At 46.3% G+C, this 16,146-nt stretch overlaps 1 protein-coding gene across 6 annotated transcripts; it reads left to right on the top strand.

The window, feature by feature from the left end:
• Window positions 1–171: 171 nt before the first annotated feature.
• LOC135536870 (histidine-rich glycoprotein-like) lies at window positions 172–12,625 on the top strand. 6 transcript variants are annotated; one of them, XR_010455084.1, is made up of 9 exons: window positions 172–261; window positions 2,997–3,185; window positions 3,400–3,510; window positions 4,380–4,424; window positions 4,804–5,419; window positions 6,423–6,491; window positions 10,808–10,913; window positions 12,090–12,192; window positions 12,269–12,625. XR_010455084.1 is itself a non-coding variant. In XM_064963101.1 (9 exons), exons 5-9 carry the CDS (start codon window positions 4,899–4,901, stop codon window positions 12,283–12,285), a joined length of 816 nt encoding a protein of 271 aa, XP_064819173.1. In that variant the 5' UTR covers window positions 967–1,054; window positions 2,997–3,185; window positions 3,400–3,510; window positions 4,380–4,424; window positions 4,804–4,898; the 3' UTR covers window positions 12,286–12,625. The 6 variants fall into 6 exon arrangements, 2 of the variants coding, with proteins under 2 accessions (XP_064819173.1, XP_064819174.1); XM_064963101.1 differs by lacking the exon at window positions 172–261 and adding an exon at window positions 967–1,054; XR_010455083.1 differs by lacking the exon at window positions 172–261 and adding an exon at window positions 973–1,054 and having other exon boundaries at window positions 2,948–3,185.
• Window positions 12,626–16,146: the final 3,521 nt, after the last annotated feature.

Here is a 16,146-nt window from a genome sequence, read left to right on the forward strand (position 1 = left end):
TGTGTATTTTAAAAACAATTTAGGGGGGATTTTATGATAGATAATTAAATATGTCATAATATAATATTTTCCAACTCTGTGTAAAACCTTTTAAGGCCATCTTCTTTTTCTTCTTCATTTGAATGGCGGTGTGCAAACCAACGTCAAGAAGCATTACAGCTCCGTTGCGGGCTGGAGTGTGAAAGACACAGTGCAAGGGCTCATCAACAACACCTGCGTGCAAAAGCAGGGTGGATACGTCATCTTGTTTCCTTGAAAACGGTCAGTAGCGACAGATAATGTAATAACTGACCATAATGGAATATTTGCTAATAATGTGATAACTTTTACATTTAACATTTTATAAATGCTGATAATGTAATAAATTGCCAATAATGTGTAATAAATATGCTGAACGCATAACGTAATAACATTTTTGAGCATAATGTAATAGTTACTACAGTTAGTTATTACATTATGTGTTGATTATGACATAAAGTGTGTAACTTTTTTTTTTTCATTAATAGTGTAATGACGTCAATCAAAGATGAAGTCACTCTCTCTGTTTAATGCATATTAAGTGTCACACACTTGACAAATACTGAAAAGGCCAAGGTTGCTTCAGGTCAGTCGCAATGCCATAATACACAGGATTCAAAACAGCAACATGTAGCCATTACTACATCCCTTAATAATGGCAGCCACACATCCATGATCACCACTCTTGTTGCTTTGTAGAGCAGCTCATTGAGTTTAGTCCTGATGAGTTCTTTATGATCATCCTCCAGTGGTTTTCTAGTCTCACTGATAACAGTCAACTCAGGTAACTCACCTTTCAGGTTTACATGTGTGTACAGTTTTGGCTCAGAGCATGCCACACCTCCCTCCCTGACCCCTATCCTTACCCTTCAGGACAGAAAGGGTAGCGTCAGAGAGAGAGAGACATAGAGACAGAGAGACAGAGAGACAGAGAGTTACAGAGAGAGAAGAGAGAGAGAGAGAGAGAGAAAGAGACAGAGAAAATCCTCTATTCCACGACCATCAGCCACTATTGTGAACACTGGTCTTCTTCACGGTGAGTTAAACAGATACATCTATCATTTTCTATAAAGAGGGTACATCTTTGGTAGTGGTCTCGTATCGTTGCTGAGTTTCACAGTTTGAAATGATCCTACATGATATTGAATGAGAGATGAGTCATTAAGAGCAGTTGGTAGCTGGGATTTCCGTATCCCTGTGTGTTTTTCTGAGATGTTTAACTTTGTTTCTTAAGGAAAGGAAATGGTTAGTGTTCTGTTATCACAGTTCTCAAAAGGTGCAAGCCATAACACTATTAAGCCATAACACTATTAAGCCATAGCAACACTAAAAAGCCATAACAACACTATTATCCCTTTGCAACACTATTAAGCCATAACAACACTATTAAGCCATAGCAACACTATTAAGCCATAGCAACACTATTAAGCTATAACAACACTATTAACTACTATTAAAGCCATAGCAACACTATTAAGCCAGCCCTACTTTTAGCCCTAGCAACACAATTAAGACAACACCATAGCAACACTATTAAGCCATACACAACACTATTAAGCCATAGCAACACTATTAAGCCATAGCAACACTATTAAGCTCTAATAACACCCTTTTAGCCCTAGCAACACATTAACAACACTATTAAGCCCTAATAACACCATTTTAGCCCTAGCAACACAATTAAGCCCTGACAACACTATTAAGCCATAACAACACTATTAAGCCCTGACAACACTATTAAGCCATAACAACACTATTAAGCCATGACAACACTATTAAGCCATAACAACACTATTTAGCCATAGCAACACAATAAAGCCATAGCAACACTATTTAGCCATAGCAACACAATTAAGCCATAGCAACACAATTAAGCCATAGCAACACACTATTAAGCCATAGCAACACAATTAAGCCATAGCAACACAATTAAGCCATACACAACACTATTAAGCCATAACAACACTATTAAGCCATGACAACACTATTAAGCCATAACAACACTATTAAGCCTAATAACACCCTTTTAGCCCTAGCAACACAATTAAGCCATAACAACACAATTAAGCCATAACACTATTAAGCCCTGACAAATAAGCCAAAACAACACTATTAGCCCTAGCAACACAATTAAGCCATAACAACACTATTAAGCCCTAATAACACAATTTTAGCCATAGCAACACAATTAAGCCATAGCAACACTATTAATTAGCAACAAGCCATAACAACACTATTAAGCCATAACAACACTATTAAGCCAAGCCATAGCCACAACAACACTATTAAGCCATGACAACACTATTAAGCCATGACAACACAATTAAGCCATAACAACACTATTAAGCCCTAATAAACACCCTTTAAGCCATAGCAACACAATTAAGCCATAGCAACACAATTAAGCCATAGCAACACTATTAAGCCATAGCAACACTATTAAGCCATAGCAACACTATTAAGCCATAGCAACACTATTAAGCCATAGCAACACTATTAAGCCATAGCAACACATAGCAACACTATTAAGCCATAGCAACACTATTAAGCCATAGCAACACTATTAAGCCACAACAACACTATTAAGCCCTGACAACACTATTAAGCCCTGACAACACTAGTAAGCCCTGACAACACTAGTAAGCCCTGACAACACTAGTAAGCCACAGTGAAACAGTCTGCTGTTCTCAACCATTTAAGTTTGTGATTGTTCAATCATTGTGATTGTGTTGAACATTATTGCGTAATCAAACATGCCATCTAGCATGCCATTCCTAACCACATCAGGCAGTGTTCGTCATAAAACAGATACATCCACATTCAGGTATGTCCTCAGGACAGGTCATTGGAATGTTGAAACGTAGCAGGTGACCCAGGTTGTGAGTGTTCATCACACCAATATCTCTGTTACATTTCATGTTTCTTCTAGCACTGACTGAAACATCCTCGCCTGCTTTCTGCTTTCTGTCTGTTATCAGTCAGAAGTCTAAGCCTGTCAGAAGGAGTCAGGAGATGAGTGCCAGTCAGAAGTCTAAGCCTGTCAGAAGGAGTCAGGAGATGAGTGCCAGTCAGAACAACGTTGACAGCAGCAGGAAGAAGACCAGTCTGCTGAAAGACAACAGCTGGATCAGACGCAGCATGGAGGAGGAGGAGGAGGAGCTAGTGGAGTAAGTGGGACACACACACACACACACACACACACACACACACACACACACTGTGTGAAGAGATTCTGAGCTGTCTCAAATCTATTGACACTGTCACCATGGTTAGAAGTTTACCAATGTCAAAACATCTAAATGATTGGACAATATCAAATTTGGTAGAATTATCTCTCTCTCTCACATCCATCTCCCTCTGTCTGTTTAATGCTAACCACAGCCTGCAATCGGAGGTGGGCCAGCCCATCCCTGCCAGCCCGTCCCTGCCAGCCCGTCCCTGCCAGCCCGTCCCTGCCAGCCCCAGCAACCCAGTCAACCATCTGACCAAGAGGTACATTTGCATTATGTTTATCTTGGCAGCGTTCCTGCCTAGAAGGCCAGCATCTCGGAGTCGCCTCTTCACTGTTGAAGTTGAGACTGGTGTTTTGCGAGTCCTATTTAATGATGCTGCCAGTTGAGGACTTGTGAGGTGTCCGTTCGTCAAACTTGACCCTCTAATGTACTTGTCCTCTTGCTCAGTTGTGCACCGGGGACTCCCACTCCCCAACGCCAGTTTGCGTCGTTCTGTGAAGGGAGTAGTACACAGCATTGTACGCGATCTTCAGTTTCTTGGCAATTTCTCACATTGAATAGCCTTCATTTCTCAGAACAAGAATAGACTGATGAGTTTCAGAAGAAAATTCTTTGTTTCTGGCCAAAATTCTTTGTTTCTTCCCTGCCACCGATTACACACCCCTTAAAGGAGTGGTGCTGATAGTGGGCCTCTGTAGCCTATGTAGATATTCCATTAAAAAGAATCTGCCTTCTGCACCTACAATAGTCATTTACAACATTAACAATGTCTACACTGTATTTCTGATTAATTTGATGTTATTTTAAATGGATAATAAAAATGTGCTTTTCTCTAACTAGATATCTACTCTCTGGTAGTCACAGTGTTTTCTCTAACTAGATATCTACTCTCTGGTAGTCACAGTGTTTTCTCTAACTAGATATCTACTCTCTGGTAGTCACAGTGTTTTCTCTAACTAGATATCTACTCTCTGGTAGTCACAGTGTTTTCTCTAACTAGATATCTACTATCTGGTAGTCACAGTGTTTTCTCTAACTAGATATCTACTATCTAGTAGTCACAGTGTTTTCCTTAAACTGATTTTTGGGTTTGTATTTGTGTTTTTCGTTTGTTTCATTTTACCTCAGTCCTCCACTTCCTCCGAAGACCAAGACTGTGTCCTTCGTTTTAAGGTAAAGAGGTCAAAATTCGAACTCAGGGGACTAAAATTGTACCAAACTCAGAAAAAAAACTGTCAGACCATCCTAATAGTGTACTCAACCGTGACGGTCTTCCCTCTCCTCCCAGCACCACCTCTAAGACCATGAAAGATCCCAAGACAGCCATGAGTCCTGGGAGCACCTCCCCAAAGTCCCTAAACTCCCCAAAGTCCCTAAACTCCCCAAAGTCCCTAAACTCCCCAAAGTCCCTAAACTCTCCCACGTCAGTCAGACACATAGAACAAGTGACTTTGCATGAGTTTAAAGTTTGATTGTGTTTGTGAGCTTTTATTTAATGCTGTATTACAGTAACTGACCAAAACTCTTGTTTTATTTCCGTGTGGTTTTGTAGAAGCTCATCACTGAAGAGCCCATCCATGTCCCTCTTTACTGCGAGGGTCTTTTCCTCCTCCAAAAAACTATTCTGCTCCCCACTAAGCCCTCCAGATGTACTCCCCTACGCCATTACCCACATCACTGATGAAGAGCCCCCGGCAGGCCCAACAACTCTACCACCACCACCTCCTCCACCACCACCACCTCCTCCAACAACTCTACCACCACCACCTCCTCCAACAACTCTACCACCACCACCACCACCACCTCCAACAACTCTACCACCACCACCTCCTCCAACAACTCTACCACCACCACCTCCTCCATCAACAACTCTACCACCACCACCTCCTCCATCAACTCTACCACCACCACCACCTCCAACAACTCTACCACCACCACCTCCTCCAACAACTCTACCACCACCACCACCTCCTCCAACAACTCTACCACCACCACCTCCAACAACTCTACCACCACCACCTCCAACAACTCAACCACCACCACCACCACCAACAACTCTACCACCACCACCACCAACAACTCCAACCACCACCAACAACTCCACCACCACCAACAACTCCACCACCACCACCACCTCCAATGCCCCAAGTTGTAATCAGTGAGATCAGGTACTTCTGACATAATGAACATTGATGATTGGCAGTATGCAGTCAAAGTCATGACGACAATTAACAGTTATTTTATTGTGTTACTGTTTCCTTTTTTATGTTCTTACTTTTTAACTTTGCACTGTGATTATTATTTGATCCTGCTGGTCATCTATGAACGTTTGAACATCTTGAAGAACAATCTGGACTTAACGGCCAATTTGTTGTGGCTAACGTTGGCTAGGTGGCTAACGTTGGCTAGGTGGCTAACGTTGGCTAGGTGGCTAACGTTGGCTAGGTGGCTAACGTTGGCTAGGTGGCTAACGTTGGCTAGGTGGCTAAAGCCAATGTTAGCGAGGTGGATAACATTAGCTAGGCTAGGGGTTAGGGTTAAGATTAGGAGTTAATTTAAAAGGGTAGTTGCAATGTTGCTAATTAGCTAAAATGTGAAAGTTGTCCATGATGAGATTCGAACACCCAACATTTGGGGTTTTGCCTTAATAACCTTCTGTCTTGTGTTTTTTTATTTGATTTATTTTACCTTTATTTAACTAGGCAATTCAGTTAAGAACAAATTCTTATTTTCAATGACGGCCTAGGAACAGTGGGTTAACTGCCTGTTCAGGGGCAGAACGACAGATTTGTACCTTGTCAGCTCGGGGATTTGAACTTCCGGTTACTAGTCCAACGCTCTAACCACTAGGCTACCCTGCCGTAACCATACCCAAGGTAACATATCATCCTGATTAGAGCCCTGGAATTACTTTTACTATGTCTAGTCTATGAGACCAGGCTGTCACAAGGGGGAAGAACTGTCAATAATGAATATGAACTAAAAAAGGATTTTATTTATCTTCTTGCAAAAGACCTCTATGACTTTAAATAACTTTTATCTCAAAACTGTGATTCCGATAAAATGTGTCCAGAGATTTGGTCAACTGATTTGTCTAAAATCCTAAATGAATCAGGACTGAGCAGGGTCAGCGAGACCATGACGACCCTTCTTCATTCTCTCCTCTCTCAGCTTAGAGACCAGACTCCCTGACCCGCCCTCTCTGACTCCAACCCAGACTCTCCTCTCCATACCTAACAGGTCAGTCCTGACTCCAACCCAGACTCTCCTCTCTAGTCCATACCTAACAGGTCAGTCCTGACTCCAACCCAGACTCTCCTCTAGTCCATACCCAACAGGTCAGTCCTGACTCCAACCCAGACTCTCCTCTCTAGTCCATACCCAACAGGTCAGTCCTGACTCCAACCCAGACTCTCCTCTCTAGTCCATACCTAACAGGTCAGTCCTGACTCCAACCCAGACTCTCCTCTAGTCCATACCTAACAGGTCAGTCCTGACTCCAACCCAGACTCTCTCTAGTCCATACCCAACAGGTCAGTCCTGACTCCAACCCAGACTCTCCTCTAGTCCATACCGAACAGGTCAGTCCCGACTCCAACCCAGACTCTCCTCTAGTCCATACCAAACAGGTCAGTCCCGACTCCAACCCAGACTCTCCTCTAGTCCATACCCAACAGGTCAGTCCTGACTCCAACCCAGACTCTCCTCTAGTCCATACCTAACAGGTCAGTCCTGACTCCAACCCAGACTCTCCTTCTAGTCCATACCTAACAGGTCAGTCCTGACTCCAACCCAGACTCTCTCTAGTCCATACCTAACAGGTCAGTCCTGACTCCAACCCAGACTCTCCTCTAGTCCATACCTAACAGGTCAGTCCTGACTCCAACCCAGACTCTCCTCTCTAGTCCATACCAACAGGTCAGTCCTGACTCCAACCCAGACTCTCCTCTAGTCCATACCTAACAGGTCAGTCCTGACTCCAACCCAGACTCTCCTCTAGTCCATACCCAACAGGTCAGTCCTGACTCCAACCCAGACTCTCCTCTAGTCCATACCCAACAGGTCAGTCCTGACTCCAACCCAGACTCCTCTCTAGTCCATACCCAACAGGTCAGTCCTGACTCCAACCCAGACTCTCCTCTCTAGTCCATACCTAACAGGTCAGTCCTGACTCCAACCCAGACTCTCCTCTCTAGTCCATACCCAACAGGTCAGTCCTGACTCCAACCCAGACTCTCCTCTCTAGTCCATACCTAACAGGTCAGTCCTGACTCCAACCCAGACTCTCCTCTCCATACCCAACAGGTCAGTCCTGACTCCAACCCAGACTCTCCATACCGAACAGGTCAGTCCTGACTCCAACCCAGACTCTCCTCTCCATACCCAACAGGTCAGTCCTGACTCCAACCCAGACTCTCCTCTCCATACCCAACAGGTCAGTCCTGACTCCAACCCAGACTCTCCTCTCCATACCCAACAGGTCAGTCCTGACTCCAACCCAGACTCTCCTCTCTAGTCCATACCCAACAGGTCAGTCCTGACTCCAACCCAGACTCTCCTCTAGTCCATACCTAACAGGTCAGTCCTGACTCCAACCCAGACTCTCCTCTAGTCCATACCTAACAGGTCAGTCCTGACTCCAACCCAGACTCTCCTCTAGTCCATACCCAACAGGTCAGTCCCGACTCCAACCCAGACTCTCCTCTAGTCCATACCCAACAGGTCAGTCCCGACTCCAACCCAGACTCTCCTCTAGTCCATACCTAACAGGTCAGTCCTGACTCCAACCCAGACTCTCCTCTAGTCCATACCCAACAGGTCAGTCCTGACTCCAACCCAGACTCTCTCTCTAGTCCATACCTAACAGGTCAGTCCTGACTCCAACCCAGACTCTCCTCTCTAGTCCATACCCAACAGGTCAGTCCCGACTCCAACCCAGACTCTCCTCTCTAGTCCATACCTAACAGGTCAGTCCTGACTCCAACCCAGACTCTCCTCTCTAGTCCATACCAAACAGGTCAGTCCTGCCTCCAACCCAGACTCTCCTCTAGTCCATACCCAACAGGTCAGTCCTGACTCCAACCCAGACTCTCCTCTCTAGTCCATACCCAACAGGTCAGTCCTGACTCCAACCCAGACTCTCCTCTCGAGTCCATACCCAACAGGTCAGTCCTGACTCCAACCCAGACTCTCCTCTCCATACCCAACAGGTCAGTCCTGACTCCAACCCAGACTCTCCTCTCTAGTCCATACCCAACAGGTCAGTCCTGACTCCAACCCAGACTCTCTCTCTAGTCCATACCCAACAGGTCAGTCCTGACTCCAACCCAGACTCTCTCTCTAGTCCATACCTAACAGGTCAGTCCTGACTCCAACCCAGACTCTCTCTCTAGTCCATACCCAACAGGTCAGTCCTGACTCCAACCCAGACTCTACTCTCTAGTCCATACCTAACAGGTCAGTCCTGACTCCAACCCAGACTCTCCTCTCCATAACCAACAGGTCAGTCCTGACTCCAACCCAGACTCTACTCTCTAGTCCATACCCAACAGGTCAGTCCTGACTCCAACCCAGACTCTCCTCTCTAGTCCATACCCAACAGGTCAGTCCTGACTCCAACCCAGACTCTCCTCTCTAGTCCATACCCAACAGGTCAGTCCTGACTCCAACCCAGACTCTCCTCTCCATACCCAACAGGTCAGTCCTGACTCCAACCCAGACTCTCCTCTCTAGTCCATACCCAACAGGTCAGTCCTGACTCCAACCCAGACTCTCCTCTCTAGTCCATACCCAACAGGTCAGTCCTGACTCCAACCCAGACTCTACTCTCTAGTCCATACCCAACAGGTCAGTCCTGACTCCAACCCAGACTCTCCTCTCTAGTCCATACCCAACAGGTCAGTCCTGACTCCAACCCAGACTCTCCTCTAGTCCATACCCAACAGGTCAGTCCTGACTCCAACCCAGACTCTCTTCTAGTCCATACCTAACAGGTCAGTCCTGACTCCAACCCAGACTCTCCTCTCCATACCTAACAGGTCAGTCCTGACTCCAACCCAGACTCTCCTCTCCATACCTAACAGGTCAGTCCTGACTCCAACCCAGACTCTCCTCTAGTCCATACCCAACAGGTCAGTCCTGACTCCAACCCAGACTCTCCTCTAGTCCATACCCAACAGGTCAGTCCTGACTCCAACCCAGACTCTCCTCTAGTCCATACCTAACAGGTCAGTCCTGACTCCAACCCAGACTCTCCATACCCAACAGGTCAGTCCTGACTCCAACCCAGACTCTCCTCTCCATACCTAACAGGTCAGTCCTGACTCCAACCCAGACTCTCCTCTCCATACCTAACAGGTCAGTCCTGACTCCAACCCAGACTCTCCTCTCCATACCCGAACAGGTCAGTCCTGACTCCAACCCAGACTCTCCTCTAGTCCATACCCAACAGGTCAGTCCTGACTCCAACCCAGACTCTCCTAGTCCATACCCAACAGGTCAGTCCTGACTCCAAACCAGACTCTCCTCTAGTCCATACCCAACAGGTCAGTCCTGACTCCAACCCAGACTCTCCTCTAGTCCATACCCAACAGGTCAGTCCTGACTCCAACCCAGACTCTCCTCTCTAGTCCATACCTAACAGGTCAGTCCTGACTCCAACCCAGACACTCCTCTCTAGTCCATACCCAACAGGTCAGTCCTGACTCCAACCCAGACTCTCCTCTCTAGTCCATACCCAACAGGTCAGTCCTGACTCCAACCCAGACTCTCCTCTAGTCCATACACAACAGGTCAGTCCTGACTCCAACCCAGACTCTCCATACCTAACCAGTCCTGACTCCAGATCCTCTCCATACCCAACAGGTCAGTCCTGACTCCAACCCAGACTCTCCTCTAGTCCATACCTAACAGGTCAGTCCTGACTCCAACCCAGACTCTCCTCTCTAGTCCATACCCAACAGGTCAGTCCTGACTCCAACCCAGACTCTCTTCTAGTCCATACCCAACAGGTCAGTCCTGACTCCAACCCAGACTCTCCTCTAGTCCATACCCAACAGGTCAGTCCTGACTCCAACCCAGACTCTCCTCTCTAGTCCATACCCAACAGGTCAGTCCTGACTCCAACCCAGACTCTACTCTCTAGTCCATACCCAACAGGTCAGTCCTGACTCCAACCCAGACTCTCCCTCTAGTCCATACCCAACAGGTCAGTCCTGACTCCAACCCAGACTCTCCTCTAGTCCATACCCAACAGGTCAGTCCTGACTCCAACCCAGACTCTACTCTCTAGTCCATACCCAACAGGTCAGTCCTGACTCCAACCCAGACTCTCTTCTAGTCCATACCCAACATGTTTTGTGTTCATGTAGCAAATACATTCTGTCTGAACAGTTAGAATAAATGTTTAAAAATATTATAATGTGTAAATGAACACTGTATCAGGACTGTGTTTGTCTTATCGTCTTTAAACATCACAGGCGCTGACTCTGCACTCAGCAAAGCTGTCACTATGTGTTCTCTCCATCTCCAACTCACTACTGCCCTCTGCTGTACAGGAGTGTGACCAAGGGCCTGTGTTCATACTGCTGTAAACCGATGGTGGCTGGAGCCAACATGATCCTGGAGGATCTACAGATCTACAGCCACTCATCCTGCTTCAAGGTAAAGCAACACACCCGTCTATTCAACATATATCTATGTGTGTCCCAATTGCCTCTCCTAAGCTCTTTAAACTGCACTACTTCAGACCAGGCCCAATGGACCCTATAGGCTCTGGTCAAAAGTAGTGCACTATATAGGGAATAGTGTGGCATTTTCACACACCTACAGTACGTCTCACACGTCTAGCTATTCAACACACATCTACACGTCTATCTATTCAACACACATCTACAGAACGTCTACACGTCTATCTATTCAACACACATCTACACGTCTATCTATTCAACACACATCTACACGTCTATCTATTCAACACACATCTACAGAACGTCTACACGTCTATCTATTCAACACACATCTACACGTCTATCTATTCAACACATCTACAGGAAGTCACACATCTTCCACATAGTTGTGCTGTAGTGATAACTGGATATGTCCTCTAGATGTGTATCATGTGTGCAGGCAGTCAGTAGGCAGTCAGTCAGTCAGTCATTCAATCAGTAGGCAGTCAGTCAATCAATCAGTAGGCAGTCAGCAGTCAGTCAGTCAGTCAATCAATCAGTAGGCAGTCAGTCAGGCAAGCAGTCAGGCAGGCAGTCAGTCAATCAGTAGGCAGTCAGTCGGCAGTCAGTCAGTAGGCAGTCAGTCAGTAAATCAGTAGCAGTCAGTCAATCAGTAGGCAGTCAGTCAATCAGTAGGCAGTCAGTCAGTCAGTAGCAGTCAGTCAGTAGGCAGTCAGTCAGTAAGTCAATCCGTAGGCAGTCAGTCAGTCAGTCAGTAGCAGTCAGTCAATCAGTAGGCAGTCAGTCAATCAGTAGGCAGTCAGTCAGTCAGTCAGTAGCAGTCAGTCAGTAGGCAGTCAGTCAGTAAGTAGGCAGTCAGTCAATCAGTAGGCAGTCAGTCAATCAGTAGGCAGTCAGTCAAACAGTAGGCAGTCAGTCAAACAGTAGGCAGTCAGTCAAACAGTAGGCAGTCAGTCAATCAGTAGGCAGTCAGTCAGTCAATCAGTAGGCAGTCAGTCAAACAGTAGGCAGTCAGTCAATCAGTCAATTAGTAGGCAGTCAGTCAGTCAATCAGTAGGCAGTCAGTCAGTCAGTTGGCAGTTATTCATGTGATTCTAATAATCTGTCTCTGAACCCAAACTGTATGTAACCATCTTCCTCTCGTCGACAGTGTGAGGTGTGCCATTGTCCTCTAGGAGACCTCCATGTAGGAGACAGTATGTGGCTCCACAGAGGGACAGTGCACTGTGAAGGCTGCTTCAGCACAGCCAGAGGTGTGTGTGTGTGTGTGTGTGTGTCCACGTCATGCTCTGCTGGCTTGGCTCTAATCCTGTACGGGTTTCTTTACAGAGAAGGATCTCCTCTAGGGAAGGATGACAGAACGCTCATGTCTCCACGGTAACAGACAGCTCAAAGAGACACAGCTTCAGAAGTCAGAAAAGGACACAGTGTTTTTACATGGGTGGATCTGGCGGTTGACGCAACAGGAAATGACATTTTATAATGTCATCTGGATCTATAATCTTCACAACATCTCCTGCAAATTATTGTCACATATAGAATCATATCCAATGACCTGGATGGATTCTTTATGTACTTCTCTATTTATCTATTTTCATGTAATATGACGATTTGTTAAATCACATTACAATATAACCACCAACTGATGTCAGCATGTAGTCATGTTTATTAAAATGGACATCTTCACATGTTGTACATTCCACCTACATTGATTTACAAAGCAACAAACTACTATATATACAGTATATACACATACCAGTATCTATATATTTATAAAATACATCAGGAGAGAGACAGATAGAGAGAGAGAGCCAGAGAGATAGAGACAGAGAGAGCCAGAGAGCCAGAGAGTAGAGAGCCAGACAGAGCCAGAGAGGAGGTTTGTTTAAGGTCATGTTTAGACACATGATGTGTTATTGGTGCCAGGGGAGAAGGCAGAAGACAGTACTTGTTTGTGCAGAGTAAACCACTGCATCCCAAATGGCACCCCATTCCCTATATAGTGCACTACTTTAGACCAGGGCAAATGACACCCCATTCCCTATATAGTGCACTACTTTAGACCAGGGCAAATGGCACCCCATTCCCTATATAGTGCACAACTTTAGACCAGGGCAAATGGCACCCCATTCCCTATATAGTGCACAACTTTAGACCAGGGCAAATGGCACCCCATTCCCTATATAGTGCACTACTTTAGACCAGGGCAAATGACACCCCATTCCCTATATAGTGCACGACTTTAGACCAGGGCAAATGACACCCCATTCCCTATATAGTGCACTACTTTAGACCAGGGCAAATGGCATCCCATTCCCTATATAGTGCACTACTTTAGACCAGGGCAAAGCACCCCATTCCCTATATAGTGCACTACTTTAGACCAGGGCAAATGGCATCCCATTCCCTATATAGTGCACTACTTTAGACCAGGGCAAATGACACCCCATTCCCTATATAGTGCACTACTTTAGACCAGGGCAAATGGCACCCCATTCCCTATATAGTGCACTACTTTAGACCAGGGCAAATGGCACCCCATTCCCTATATAGTGCACTACTTTAGACCAGGGCAAATGGCATCCCATTCCCAGTGCACTACTTTAGACCAGGGCAAATGGACATCCCATTCCCTATATAGTGCACTACTTTAGACCAGGGCAAATGACACCCCATTCCCTATATAGTGCACTACTTTAGACCAGGGCAAATGGCACCCCATTCCCTATATAGTGCACGACTTTAGACCAGGGCAAATGGCACCCCATTCCTATATAGTGCACTACTTTAGACCAGGGCAAATGGCACCCCATTCCCTATATAGTGCACAACTTTAGACCAGGGCAAATGGCACCCCATTCCCTATATAGTGCACTACTTTAGACCAGGGCAAATGGCACCCCATTCCCTATATAGTGCACGACTTTAGACCTGAGCCCATGTGTATAGCTCAACAGCCCAGGCACTAACAGGAAGCCTGGAACCAAAGTTAAAGATGTTATTCAACATGTAACAATTTTAATAAAAACATTTAAACTTGAAATCAGACGTCACTGAAATGATCTGAGAAGTGATGGAGAAGATGGGTCCAGAACATACATCCAGAGATGAGTCCAGAAGGATGGATGGTGAAGGATGGATGGTCCAGAAGGATGGATGGTCCAGAAGGATCATGGTCCAGAAGGATGGATGGTCCTGAAGGATGGATGGTCCAGAAGGATGGATGGTCAGAAGGATATGGTCCAGAAGGATGGATGGTCCAGAAGGATTGGTCCAGAAGGATTGGTCCAGAACAGATGGTCCAGAAGGATCGGTCCCGGTCCTGAAGGATGGACGGTCCAGAAGGATGGACGGTCCAGAAGATGGACGGTCCAGAAGGATGGACGGTCCTGAAGGATGGACGGTCCAGAAGGATGGACGGTCCAGAAGGATGGACGGTCCAGAAGGATGGACGGTCCAGAAGGATGGACGGTCCTGAAGGATGGACGGTCCAGAAGGATGGACGGTCCTGAAGGATGGACGGTCCAGAAGGATGGATGGTCCAGAAGGATGGATGGTCCTGAAGGATGGATGGTCCAGTGGATGGTCCTGAAGGATGGATGGTCCAGAAGGATGGATGGTCCAGAAGGTGGATGGTCCAGAAGGATGGATGGTCCTGAAGGATGGATGGTCCTGAAGGATGGATGGTCCAGAAGGATGGATGGTCCAGATGGATGGTTAAATGGTCCAGAAGGATGGATGGTCAGAAGGATGGAGGGTCCTGAAGGAATGGTCCAGGATGGGCAGGTGGATGGTCCAGAAATTGGATGGTCCTGAAGGATGGATTCCAGAAGGATGGATGGTCCACATGGTCCTGAATGGATGGTCCAGAAGGATGGATGGTCCTGAATCCATGGTCCAGAAGGATGGATGGTCCTGAAGACCTGGATGCTGTCTGAAATGGAACCCCGTTCCTTATAGTGCACTACTTTAGACCAGACCCATTATGTGCTCTAGTCCAAAGTAGTGCACTACATACTAAATAGGGTGCCAGACAGTGTTACAGGTGTTGTCCACTGACATCATCTCCTCCAAAACGGGCCACTCTTGGGGGGGAGGGGGGGGGGGGCGGAGTTATTGTAATTAATGTGTCCAATCGGTACACCTGACCTAGTTATCCTGGCCAATCACTGTGCATGGAACCAGCCACTGGGTCAGTGATTCATTCCTTTATCAAATAACAGAACATTAAGTGCATAATCGGTGCAGGTGCCAATAGGGAGTCAAACCAGTAGTGGAGTATGGAGGGAAGAGAGAGCCGGACATCAACACCTTCATCTACAACATGTAGAGTCATATCTGGCTGTTTCCAGTCACATGGCAGCAGTTACGGTGTGATCAGGACGGGTGTGATCAGTTACGGGTGTGATCAGTTACGGTGTGATCAGTTACGGTGTGATCATTTACGGGTGTGATCAGTTACGGTGTGATCAGTTACGGTGTGATCAGGACGGGTGTGATCAGTTACGGTGTGATCAGGACGGGTGTGATCAGTTACGGTGTGATCAGGACGGGTGTGATCAGTTACGGTGTGATCATACGGGAATCAGGAGAGTCAGACAACAACACCTTCATCTACAACATGTAGAGTCATGTGGCCAGAGTCCTGATCAAATGTAGTGTATTATATAGGGAATAGGGTGCATCCCAAACGGCTGAGAGGTCGGGTTCAAATGTAGTGTATTATGAATTGCATCAAAAGGAGGTCCTGGTCAAATGTAGTGTAGGGAATAGTCCATCCCAAAGGCCAGAGGTCCATGATGATCAGGGTGTCCATCCCAAACCTAGAGGTCCTGGTCAAATGTAGTGTATTATCAGGAATAGTGTGCATCCCAAAGGTGTGTCAGTCCTGGTCAAATGTAGTGTGATCATTACGGGTGAATTTGATCAGTTACGGTGTGATCAGGCCAAGGTGGTCAGTGGTGTATATATAGGGAATACAGGTGTGCATCCCACTGCCAGGTCCTGGTCAAATGTAGTGTCATTATATGGGAATGTGCATCCAAACCCAGAGGTCCTTCAAATGTAGTGTATTATATAGGGAATAGGTGCATGCCAGAGGTCCTGGTCAAATGTAGTGTATTTTAGTGTGCATCCCAAACCAGGGTCAAATGTGCATCCCAAACCCAGAGGTCCTGGTCAAATGTAGTGTATTATATAGGGAATAG

Source organism: Oncorhynchus masou, unplaced genomic scaffold (genome assembly GCF_036934945.1).
Source record: "Oncorhynchus masou masou isolate Uvic2021 unplaced genomic scaffold, UVic_Omas_1.1 unplaced_scaffold_674, whole genome shotgun sequence".
NCBI classification, from domain to species: Eukaryota; Metazoa; Chordata; class Actinopteri; order Salmoniformes; family Salmonidae; genus Oncorhynchus; species Oncorhynchus masou.

Coding starts and splice junctions, on each gene's coding strand:
- LOC135536870 (XM_064963101.1), top strand. CDS start 4,899: ATGTACTCCCCTACGCCATTACCCACATCACTGATGAAGAGCCCCCGG. Junction 5,420..6,422: donor GTTGTAATCAGTGAGATCAG/GTACTTCTGACA, acceptor CTCCTCTCTCAG/CTTAGAGACCAGACTCCCTG. Junction 10,914..12,089: donor GCCACTCATCCTGCTTCAAG/GTAAAGCAACAC, acceptor TCTCGTCGACAG/TGTGAGGTGTGCCATTGTCC.